The sequence below is a fragment of the Pogona vitticeps genome, chromosome 2 (assembly GCF_051106095.1).
Source record: "Pogona vitticeps strain Pit_001003342236 chromosome 2, PviZW2.1, whole genome shotgun sequence".
NCBI classification, from domain to species: Eukaryota; Metazoa; Chordata; class Lepidosauria; order Squamata; family Agamidae; genus Pogona; species Pogona vitticeps.
In genome coordinates, this window is record NC_135784.1 from 1,708,231 (window position 1) to 1,720,769 (window position 12,539).

Genomic DNA, 12,539 nt, shown 5'->3' on the forward strand with positions numbered 1-12,539 from the left:
AGCACCGTGAGAATCTCTTCCTGAGATGGTTACAGCCAAGAAGGAGAGGAGGTCCCCGGAAGACGCCACACTCCGAGCCTGTGACAGAAGATGCACAACACATGCATCTCTCTCATGGGAATGAGGGGCGGGGAGAGGGGGGAGGGTCCAGCCCCCAAAATGTCCTTGGTTAACCCCCAGGCCAGACTTGATCACAGGGGCTGATGCTACGCACCACGGGTGGTCTCAGGATTCGGCCCAGCCCAAAAGTGGACGATGGGAGCCTGGCGACTCTCTGACTGAGAGCCTGTCGATCTTTTAGAGCAGTGGTCCCCAACCTTGGGCCTCCAGCTGTGCTTGGACTACAACTCCCAGAAGCCTTCACCACCACCTCTGCTGGCCAGGGTATCTGGGAGTTAAATTCCAAGAACATCTGGAGGCGGAAGGTTGGGGACCACTGTTTTAGAGGACCGCAAGCATGACAGGCCCAGCGCAAGCGCAGACGTCCTGCTCCCTCAGGACCAAATGTGGTGCTGATCTGATCCCGGCAGGATGACTCTAATGCCATCTTTGTGATAGCAGCGCCTCCTGGTTCAAATGTCACCCTGGATTCAAAGGGTTGTCCCTCCCTGCTCTGAGCGTGTTCTGATGTTGCCCTCTACAGTGGGGTCTTGACTTAAGAACGGCTCGAGTTAAGAACATTTTGACTTAAGAACCACTCTCATAGGAAAATATTGACTTGACTTACATACTTAGATTTGAGTTAAGAACTGAAAAAAACCCACGTGGGAGGGAGGGAAAGTGCAAAATGTGAACTTTCAGTTAACTGTTGGCCAGTGAAAAGGGTGCCTGTCTGCTTCCTCACTCCTCCCAGCGTTTAGAGAGTGGATTGGGAGACAGTCTTCGGACTGCCTGGTACTGTCCTGCCTGGACTGTATTTTCCCTGCCTTCCCTGAACCTTTCTTGACCTAAGAAAAAAAGAAACAAAATATCCCCCTCCAGTGGTCAAAGGCGGAATAGCAGCTTCCCATTAGTTCTATGGACGGAAAAGAGCAGATACGGATCAAATGGTTTTCAATGCATTCCTATGGGAAATGCAGATTTGACTTGAGAACTTTTTGACTTGAGAACCGCCTTCCAATACGGATTAAGTTCTCAAGTCAAGACCCCACTGTATGTGTGAACAGCCTCTGGAAAGTGTCCAGGACTTTCAGCAGGTCCAGAATACAAGAAACAAAACAAAACACACACAGACACGCTGTTACGGCTCCACAGGCTGCCCATTTGTTTACCGGCAAAATTCAAAATGGTTGTACAGTGGAAACTCTACTTTATGAACTTAACCTGTCCCAGAAAATGTTTGTTAGTTCAAAACTTTATAAGGAGAAGCAAAATTTCCCATACAAACGAATGCAAAGCCGGTTAGTCCGTCCTCTACCACTAAGGGAAAAATTTTTCTTCTTTCGACCTAAGATGAATTTAGGTTAAAAAAGGGCAGGAAAGGAGGAGGTAAGGGAACACCTTCTAAACAGAATACCTTTAAAAACAAGAACCTTTTAACTTAAAAAAAGGGCAGGAGAACACCTTTAAAACAGAACGCCTTTTAAAAAGCCACAGAATCCAGCAAGTATTATTGCAGCACAGAACTCCTCATCACAAAAAGAGGGTCTAAACTGCATTTTCCAGCCTGCCTCCAACAACAACCAGCAACCATTATTACAGCAGACAGATCCCCAAAGGGAAAAAAAAGACTTTGGAGTCACAGGTCACAGTACACAAATCCTAGAAACCACAGAATGCAAAAATAAATAAATTTTACATTTTAAAATGACAGTCTAATTTTCATATTTAATTTTAATATTAAAATTAATATTTTCACATTTTAAATCTACACTGCAAGATCCAGAAGGCCACAGAAACATCAGCCCCCCACCTAGCCCTAACCCCCCCCAAGCTGCAAAAAAACCCTATACAGTACAGTAAATACAGTGTACTCACCCAGAACAGGCAGTCTCTCTGTTTAAAAGAAGAAAGTCAAATATCCAAAAATCCACATTTTAAAAAAAGCAAAAAAAAAAAAAAAACAGTCTGTACAGTACTGTATCAAGCAGTCTGAAGACTCTCTCCCTATCAGCCTCTTCGCTAGCCAACGGTTAACAGAAAGTTCAAATTTTGCGCTTTCCCTGCCTCCTCCACAGTTTTTGTTCGTATCTTGAAGCTCTGTTCGCAAGTAGAAGCAAAATTTTACGAACGGATCTGTTTGTAAGTTGTATCATTCGTAAGTAAAGCAAAAGCAAAGCATGCTGCTTATATACCACCCCATAGGGCTTCAAGCACTCTCTGGGTGATTTACAAGTTAATTATGCAGTCGACACATTCTCCCCCCCCCCTCATTTCACCGGCCTCGGAAGGATAGAAGGCTGAGTCAACCTTGAACCGGCCACTGCGCCACAAGGCTCTTAGGGACATTCCTAAGTAGAGGTTCCACTGTACCTTCCAGCTTTGAAGGTTGTTTTGTAATTTACCCTTGCATTCCTTTTATCTTTTATCTTTTTATTTTCATATAGTCACAGTTCATAGCTTTAAATACCATTTTTAAAAGGATATAAGCCACCGTGGGTCTTTTTTAAGGAGAAAGGCAGCACAAATTGTATTTTATTTCAACAACTTTCTAAAGTGCTATTTGGAGGGAATCCCCTCTAGTGGCCAGTTCTAATAATTGCATCATAGAAAGAGGTACAGTATTTCAGGGATTTTAAAAATATATATTTTTAATACCGTGTATGCCAGCGTACAAGACGACTTTTGGGGGCCCCAAAACATGCCTCCAAGTGCGGGGCCCGTCTTGTACTCCGGGTGCCAGGAAGGAGCCGCCGCCGCCGCGAGAGTGATGTGGGGCCGCGCTGGCCGGGGAGGAAGGCAGGCGGGCAGGCAGGCAGATGGAGGGAGGGAAGCAGTGCTTGCTCGCCCGCCACCCCCCACTTTCTCTCTTCCTCCTCCTCCTCCTGCTGCCACCCCCCCAAGCCTCTTCCTGGTGCTGCATTTTGGGGGGGTCATCTAATATACCAACCCCACTGATACGAGAGTCCTACTTTATAGTGAACAATGTAACATTTCCTCTAAACAACTGTCTAGACTATTAATCTTATTTTCATGTGAAAAATATTAAGAGAAATGATACTAGAAAAGACCATGAAGATTTTACTGGCAATGAGAGAGACTTCATGAGATGCCATAAGAACACCTAGATCTGCAAGACAGGTGGTCTCGTGGCCAGAATTGGAGGAGAAGGGGCCTTCCAGGAGGGAGAGGAGATCAAGAGGAAGATCTTGGAGGACTTGCTCTCATGGCTGGAGATCTTTGTACCAGATGCGAATTGGGCAGGAGAACCTACAGAAAGATAGAAATTGGGCCCAACTATTGCTGGTGATTGAAGGAGTTTCACACAATGCTCAATATCACCATTTGGAGCCGCGCTTGCAAGGTCTGCAGTGGCTGCATGAAATGGATACGGATCAGGGCCCTGCAGAGGAAGGGCAGGATCTGTTCCCGATCCACCCAGAGTGCAGGACATGTAGCAATGGGCTCAAGCGACAGGTGATGGAACCCGTGACCTCAAGAGGTGGTGAGCGCTCCAACCCTGGAGGCCTTCGAGAGGAATTTAGACAAACCCCCTGGCAGATCTCCTTGGATTCAGATTCCTGCCTTGAGCAGGGGGTTGGACTTGATGGCCTTGGGAGCCCCCTTCCAACTTCATGAATCTACGATTCTGTGAAAGAAGAAGAGAGAGAAGGAAGAGAGACGAAACAGAAGAAGAAAAAAGGTAGTAGAAAGAAGAAACAGAAGGAGAAAAAGAAAACAGGGTGCTAGGAAGGAGAAGGTTTAGCTCAGGTTTGACTTAAACCAGCCGTCTCCAACCTTTTTGGGACCACGGACCGGTTGGGGGGGGTGCGGGGCACCGTAAACCAGCAGCATCTTCTCCACCCAGGCCATGGATTTAGGGGTGACTGTGTTGGGGCGTCATGGAGCCCAGCTGGGCCCTGTTCCTGCCCCAGGAACCTTTCTCGTTTGCAGGGGAATCCTCCTCCTCCCCTGGCTCTTTTCCGCCCCACCCCAGGGCCTCTTCGCCTTGCAAAAGACCTGCCCGGAGAAGGATGTCCCTTCCGCATCCCGAGGCCAACGCAGAGGGTGGAAGCTGGAAAAAGGGCTAAAGGAGATCGCTCAGGGGGGCCCCTTCTCTAGAGACACTTTGTGGTGTCCTGCATTTTGAATGGTTCTTTTAAAAATTATTTCAGTTCTTGATTTATGAGCTAATAAAACAAATGACTCAATGAGCAACTAATGAAACATGGGGGGAGGGGTAGGCCCCTCTTCCGGCTGCATCCAGAGACCCTTCTGGGGTCCAAGGGCCACCAGGAGGGGGGAGAGACGGTGCAGAGGTTGTCCCTTTGAAGGACGGGGGGGGGGTCTGGATACGGCCTCCTCCCCTGAAACTGACCTTCTCCTCCCCCCCAACATCCCCCCCAGCCCATCTTCCCACCCAGGGACATTGCAGGTTCTTCCATCCCCTCCTTCCCGGGCTGGGGGGGTCACGGAGGGGCCAAGGGAGGTGGGAGGGAGTTCTTTCTAGCAACCTTCTCCCCCCCCCCAGGTGGACTTAGCTTTACCAGGCGGGGCAGGATGGAAATCAAAGGACGGTTCTTCTGTCCCTCCCCCCACTTATTTTTTACCACCCCCAGGAGAGGAAAGAGACCAAGGCCTACCCCGCACTGGGGGGAAATCTCAGTCCCCCTCCCCATAGATCCTTTATTCTCCCCGCATTGTTACCTTACTAAGATGCAAGAGAGCTGATACCAAGCCAATATTTATTTTTAAGGAAGTACAGCTGGGCCTTCTACCTTAAAAGCAGAAGAAGGCCCTGAGTAGAGGGTGCATAGTTATTTTATAATGTTTTCACACAAATAGTCATATAAAGCAAAACATTCTTATTTATTATATTTGGACCCCAAACCTGAATCTCCTTTCCCATTGGGTCAAGTTGTTCTGTAGGCATAGCTTAGTGGCTCTGCCCAATACCCATACCATGCCCCCGTGTTCCTTGACCAATGGGTCATGTCATACCTTAAAATCCCCGCATGTCTGAGTAGAGGATGTTCCCTAGCTGTTCCTTGGTGCCTCTTTATCTCTTTGATATGTTTATGTTGCAGTTCTTAGGCTTCGGTGTATGGCCTTCAGAACCCCCAATTTCTCTTAGAGGTGTTGAAGCATCAATAGTTGGTTTCCTCCCTAGAATTCCAATGTGGCCATTTGTGCCCATTTGATATTTACACAACTGTGCCCTTTGTGAGAGAAAGAGTTGCCTTGTTTATGTCAGTGAGACAAATTGCTATCTTATTGCGGTTTAATATTTCCTGCTTGCCTGGGACTCAAAGGTCCTTGCAACTTAGTATACTCTGATAAGGAAAATGTTGTGTGGGAGTTTACTTTGCAGTAATAAAGGTCAAGAGCTCTTCAAGAGAGGTCCATTACATTGAGACACAGAGAAATGCAGAATTCTGGGTAATTACAGATGCAGAAAAATGAATCTTTACTCCATAGTAAAAAAGTAAAATCTGATTAAAAATGTAGCAGGCCACTCTGAAGCCTCTACTAATCCAGGCCTCCAAGAGTGCTCACTACTTCTCCTTCAAAACTGCTGCCACCAACCTATCCTTAAAATCAAAAGGACAAGTGTTTCTTTCAAACAAATAAAATGTTTATTGATTTGCACAAAAATAAATAGGGTGAATCACAGGTATTAAATCAATTAGTCAATCACTGTTTCTCAGACACTAACTCACACAGACTTTTCCCTCACTGACAGGCTCTTTCTCACTCTCTCTATATTTATTTTATTTATTTATTTGATTTATATCCTGCCCATCTGGTAAGTCGGTACCACTCTGAGCGGCTAACACAGAAAAGTATACAATTATAATAACATAAATCCAAAATATCTCTATCAATCTCTCTCATCTCTCAATCTGATCTAAACTCCTCACACACATCACACACCTCTTATATAACCCAGCTCCTCCCACTTCTGCACCACCCTCCGTCCTCTCATTGGCTGAGGTTCCCCTGCCCAGCTGTGACGGACAGGTGAGAGCAGAGCTGTATGCCACAATAAGGATCTTCAATACGTTGATTATAACATAGAGGAGATATATATATATAAATGTATACTGTGTTAGCTGATTTATGGCTGAGGAGTTAATTCAATGTACAGTGGTGCCTCGATTAGCGAGTGCTTCGATTAGCGATGAAATCGAATAGCTACGACTTTTTTCGGGCATTTTTGCACTTTGATTAGCGATGGTCCCTATGGGCAATTTTCGACTAGCGATGGTTGGGGACCATGTTTAGAATAGCGATTAAATTTTAGGTCCCCTCTTTCGATTAGCGATGCATTGAACAGGTGAGATGCATTGAATAGGTTTCAATGCATTTCAATGGGGGGAACCGCGTTTCAATTAGCGATGTTTCCTATGGAGATTTTCACTTACAGACGGCAATTAGTTCCCACTGGAATGGATTATCCGGTTTTCAATGCATTTCAATGGGAAATCGCATTTCGATTAGCGATGAAATCAACTAGCGATGTTTTTTGCAGAACGCATTAACATTGCTAATCGAGGCACCACTGTATTGAGATTTTGTGTTGCATGTTATACATATATAACACTCAATCTCTATCCAGCATATCTATCACCATCCCCGGCCCACCTTCTTCTGGATCCTGAGGGTAGAAAACCCCAAAAAATGTTCCTCCGCTGACCATAGAGAGGGGAGGGAGGGAAAGAGAGGCGACCATTCTCCTTCCGGTTCCGGTGGCGCCTAACCCTCCTTCCCCTGGCGAAGCTTTGAAGCCGGAATGAATGAATGAAAGGGGGCAAAGGGGTGTGGGTGCAAAATTCCGGAAAACAAAAGGAAAAGGGGGAGAAGAAGAGGGTTGGCTTTTATCTTCCTGCAAAAAATGTGGAGTCGAGCCCACCCCCGCTTTCACCTCATGGCTTTCTCTCTCGGGACCTGCGGACAGAGAGAGGGTGGAGGGAGGGGGTTTCAAGAGGATCCTGAGTCAAAACCAAGGGGATCCAGGATTATCCGGGCTTCAGACACATGTTTCGGCGCCCGTGCAGAGCCCTGTGCCTGGGAGACCCCGCCTTCTCTTTGTCTCGTCATCCACGGGCAGAGATGGGACCTTCGAGGATCACCTTACCTGATCCTTCCACATTTATCGGATTCTATTCCATGAATCAGTATGGTGGCATCATCCCCCTTCGTATCAGGTATCTTGAAACCCTAATAAATGTGTCTCCTGCGTTCACCCTTTCCAGGAGGTCAAAGGCATCCAGTGGGGTTTCTGCCCTTTTCGGTTTCTATTACAGCCAGTCTATATAGAAGAGTCATCAGCCTTTCAATTGCGTCTGACCTTTGTCTGTCTGGCACAAAGACCTTGTGATCTGTCCGGATAGAATCTATTGAACCTTTGGGCCAAAATGAAGGATACTCTCTTTTTTGATCCTGATGACAACCCAGGTACTCTTGGATGAGTCTTGAACTCCGGACGTCCAGGATTCCTGCACTAGCCAGGAGTGCTTTTGCACCCTTAAAATGAGGCCACCAGTGGTGCCTCCTCTTGGTGGGGTCTGGTCTGGCCACGCAGACACATGCCTTAGTCACACCACGGCAGATTGACTGTAAGTGTTGTACCTCCCTCCTCTGAGCGTGTTCTGGTGTTACACTCTATGTGGGAACAGCCTCTGGAAAGTGTCCGGAAACTTCAGTGGGTCCAGAAAACAATAAACAAACCAGAAATCCTGTTACTGCTCCATAGGCTGCTCATTCATTTCTGCGCAGAATTCAAAATGTTGTACCTCCCTACATTGAATTGTTTATTTTTTTCCCCATGTCTTCCTTTTATTCTTTTTTTGTATTATACTCACAGTTCTCAGCTTTAAATACCATTTTAAGTGGTGTAAGCTACCCTGGGTCCTTTTTAAGAAGAAAGGCAGGACAAAACGTATTTTATTCAAAAAAACTTTCTAAAGAATTAGGTCTATATTTGGAGGCAAACCCCTCTGTTAATTGCATCATAAAAAGACGTATTTCAGGGATTTTTCTTTTAATATTTTTAATAATTTCAGAGAGCAGATAAGTGAAATGGTGGATAACAATCCCGATGATACGAGGGTCCTACTTTATATTGAACAAGGCAACATTTTGTTCTAATCAATTATCTAGACTGTATTATCTCCCCCAACATTGCCCCATTGCCTCCCTCTGTTCCTCCTCTACCTACCACGAACCCCCCCTTCACTTCCCAACCTCCTTTCCCCTCCCCACCAAAAGTAGTGAGGTGACCTAGCCTCTGTCTCCTAAAACTGGACTGTTCCACGTGGGTTATGCTGGGGAGGCCAAAAGCAATGCTTGGCAGGAAAGGCCCCTCGCCACTCTCATGACCTGCCTTGCTGCATAGGGATATAAACGAATAAGCATGTTTGTTATTTCACAACCAGAAAGTCCTGAACCTCAAGACAGTTGAAGGTCTTCCCATGTTCCATGCATTTATGAGGCTTCTCACTTGGTGTGGGTCCTTTGATGGGAATGTAGACGGTCACTCCGGCAGAAACTCTTTCCACATTCCATGCATGTAAAGGGTTTCTCCCCTGTGTGGATCCTTTGGTGTGCACGTAGACCTCCACTCTGACGGAAGCTCGTCCCACATTCTAGGCATTTAAAGGGTTTCTCCCCTGTGTGGATGCTTTGATGTGTATTGAGGTGACCTCTCTGACTGAAGCTCTTCCCACATTCCATGCACTTAAAGGGTTTCTCCCCTGTGTGGATCCTTTGGTGTGCACGTAGAACTCCACTGAGACGGAAGCTCATCCCACATTCTAGGCATTTAAAGGGTTTCTCCCCCGTGTGAGTCCTTCGATGTAAATTAAAACTACCACTCTGATTGAAGCTCATTCCACATTCCATGCACTTAAATGGTTTCTCCCCTGTATGGATCCTTTGATGTTTTCTATATGATCCATTGTCACTGAAACTCTTTCCACATTCCATGCATTTATATGGTTTCTCCCCAGTGTGGATTCTTTGATGTGTACTCAGGTGGCTTCTGTGACTGAAGCTCTTCCCACATTCCATGCACGTAAAGGGTTTCTCCCCTGTGTGGATCCTTTGGTGTGCACGTAGATCTCCACTCTGACGGAAGCTCGTCCCACATTCTAGGCAATTAAAGGGTTTCTCCCCTGTGTGAATCCTTCGATGTAAGTTAAAATTATCGATCCGATTGAAGCACTTTCCACAATCCATGCACTTAAATGGTTTCTCCCCTGTATGGATTATTTCATGTTTTCTATATGATCCACTGTCGCTGAAACTCTTGCCACATTCATTGCATTTGTATGGTTTCTCGCAGGTGAGGATCCTCTGGTGTAAATTTAAGTGTCCACTCTGATTAAAACTCTTTCCACATTCCATGCCTTTGTATGGTTTCTCCCCTGTTTCGGTCATTTTGATTCAGGGACTTATTTCGTGCCCGTTTTTGGTCTTCTTTGATGTAAATTTTTTTTCTATTTCTGACTCAGTTCTTTCACAATTTTTCTTATCGTTCTGTTTTTTACCTAAAAGAAAAGGAAGGAAGAAATCATATTCCTAGTTCAGAACGAAAATAGAAGACATTGGAGATTATACCCGGTTTCATCATCCCCAAGGCTCTTTACTTCCTTCTTTGTAACCCTCGGCTCAACTCGGTGTTTCCATCAGAATACGATACCCGTTCCCAAGCTAAACTCTTTGATTCTAGGACTGAATCCTAATTCCCTGCAGGATTTCATGGAACTCCAAGACAGTAGAAGCTTGTGGTAAGTGAATCAGCGAATACTTGATCACGTGGATATGGGGGTGCTACTGTACTCTGTTATCTGGTTTAGTCATCTTCTCCCCAGCTGCAAAGGAATTATTAAAGGCTTCTATACAACTCTACATACTATCTGCATACCCAGTTAATCACTCTCACAATAAATCAGCTAAGGTATGTGGTTGATAATCATTAGATCTTTCAGATGTCAACAACTGTGTTTTACAAGTTTTACATCATAACATGGAGCTTCCCCCCATGTTCAACCCACTGACCTCAGACAGGAGGCTCATGAAGGTTTAATCTGAGCTCAAATGCCATGGTCTGCATGGGGGGAAAGAAAGGCTTGAGCAGAATATGCAATGATCCTCTCTTAAATTTAAGATAAAATCTTTCCCATAGGTCCCTACCAAGTGCTTATTTTTTGGGGGGGGGATCCATTTCCTCTCCTCTGTGAAAGCCCCACAAGGAGAACTGGACTGAGGCAGACCAGCTACATCAGCTACAAGGGACAGACGAATTGACCGTGGCATTTACCCAAAGGCAGGGGATTTGGGGCCTCCAGTTTCAGGGCTGTTCTCCTGAGGGGAGTGAACAAATTTTGAAAAACAGGCAGCCATCCCTCCAGGTTAGAGGTACCTGGGTCGTGAAAAAAGGACAGAGTTGGCTGGTTCCCTGAGCCCTCCTCCAGCAGCACCTCTTTCTGCCAAGTGGAGGAAAGCTTTTCCGGTAATCCAATGAGGTCCCAAGTCCCCTTTTCCACCCTTTCCCCAGGAATTGAGGGCAGGACATGTCTGAACGGACTCAAGTGACAGGAGGCCGGATTTCGGTTGAAAATCAGGAAAAAGTTCCTAATGGTTTGAGAAGAACGACAATGGAACCTGCGACCTTACGAGGAGGCGGTGAGCGCTCCAAGCCTGGAGCCATTTGAAGGGGAAATTGGACCACCCTCTGTCCAGCCAGCTTTGGTTTGGATCCCTGCAGTGACCAATGGGTGTGGATGGGATGGCCTCAGAGGCCCCTGTCCATCCTCATTGTTCCAGGATTATAAGAAACAGAGAGGCAGCCTGCGCTGGATGGATTTTCGCTCTCTCTGAAAATTCAGCTGCGCAGCTTGGCAGTGCTCCAGGGGGAGAGAAAGCTTTTAGCCACAGCTGCCCTTGGGACCTGACCGGACGAACGTGTCTGTGTACAGAGGAAGCCAGAGACCATCTGCCGGCCACAACCCACTGGGTGAGAGTGAAACTGTGGTTGGGCCCCTGCTGGATGCCAGCTCTTTCTCAAGGGAGCTGACTCACCCTTCCCCTGTACCTGCAGGACTAGGCCCTGCTGCTCCCGGCTGCCTCATCCCCTCCCAACACCAGCCACCTGGCCCACGGGGAAAGAGAACTTTTAGCTGGAGGTGACCACCAGAGGGAAAGGATTCAGATGCTTGAGGCTATCCCTCTTTACCCCTCCCCCAGAAGCAAGCTTTATCAGCATGTCTGAAGCTGATCCCTGGAGCAGAGACCGCTGGACTCTCTGGTGCTGGTTGCGGAGGCTTTTCTGGCAAAGCTGTGGGGTGAAACCCTGGGTGAAACTCTGGGCGATTGTGAGGGAGAGAGAACTGACCCTACTGGTCCCTGTCTGGCCGGTTGCCATGTCGGATTTCCAAGGGACTGGACCTTATGTTTTTGCTATATACAGTACAGTGGTGCCTCACATAGCAAGGTTAATCCATTCCAGATTAACCTTCGCTATGGCGAAACATTGCTGAACGGGACAGAAAAGCCCATTGGAACGCATTAAACATAGTTTAATGCGTTCCAAATGGGCCCAAAACTCACCGTTCAGCGATGCTTCCCAGGTCCGGCAGCCATTTTCGCGCCCTCGGTAAGTGAGGGCAGGGCGTGAAAACGCTGCGAGTGGCCATTTCGGGGCCTCCTGCGGCCATTTTGGAACTGCTGAACAGCTGATTGTCAGGCTTCGTTTGGCAAAGATCGGTAAGCGAAACGCTTACCGATCTTCGCAAAGCGTTTTTTGCCCATAGGGGCCATCGGTATGCGATCGCATTCGCGATCACTAAGACCTCTTCGCTATACGATTTTGTCATTCTATGGTGCGCTCGTTAAGCGAGGCACCACTGTATTAATGTTACTGTAAATGTTTGTTACTAATGTTTATACTTAGTTATTATTTGTTATTTTGCTTTGCTTAATATTTTATATTATTATTTTAATATTTTAATTAAAATATTTTGAAAAATATTTTAATATTTTTTCTTTTTATTCTCCCCCCTTTTCCATCTGGAGAGGAGGGCCTACTTCCCCAGCGAGGGTTCTAATAGGGTGATTATGGGTAGGCGGAGATATGGCGGTGGTACAGTGCCTACTCGTGTCAGGAGAACAGAGAACAGATGTTTGAAGGCTGTTCACTGTTCTGACATTGTGACCAACTGCCAAAATCGAGGTAGACAGCCCAGCTGGCCCTCTACTCTGAACCTGGTGCTGTTGAACGCCAGGTCTGTATCCAATAAATCCCAGCTTATCCAAGACCTTATTCTGGAGGAGGATGCAGACCTGCCGTGCATAACTGAGACCTGGATGGGTGAGGAAGGAGGGGTTCCTTTAACCCTTTCCTGTCCCCCAGACTATGCAGTCCAGCACCAGGGCAG

At 46.6% G+C, this 12,539-nt stretch overlaps 1 protein-coding gene across 1 annotated transcript in view; it reads right to left on the reverse strand.

Annotated features, from left to right (window-relative positions):
- Positions 1 to 5,712: 5,712 nt before the first annotated feature.
- Positions 5,713 to 12,539, reverse strand: part of LOC144587243 (uncharacterized) — a 33,008-nt gene continuing 26,181 nt past the window's right edge. The window contains exon 6 of the mRNA XM_078387225.1: positions 5,713 to 9,443. Within this exon, the coding sequence (XP_078243351.1) occupies positions 8,599 to 9,443 (845 nt within the window). The 3' untranslated portion in view covers positions 5,713 to 8,598. The remainder of the gene's footprint in view (positions 9,444 to 12,539) is intronic.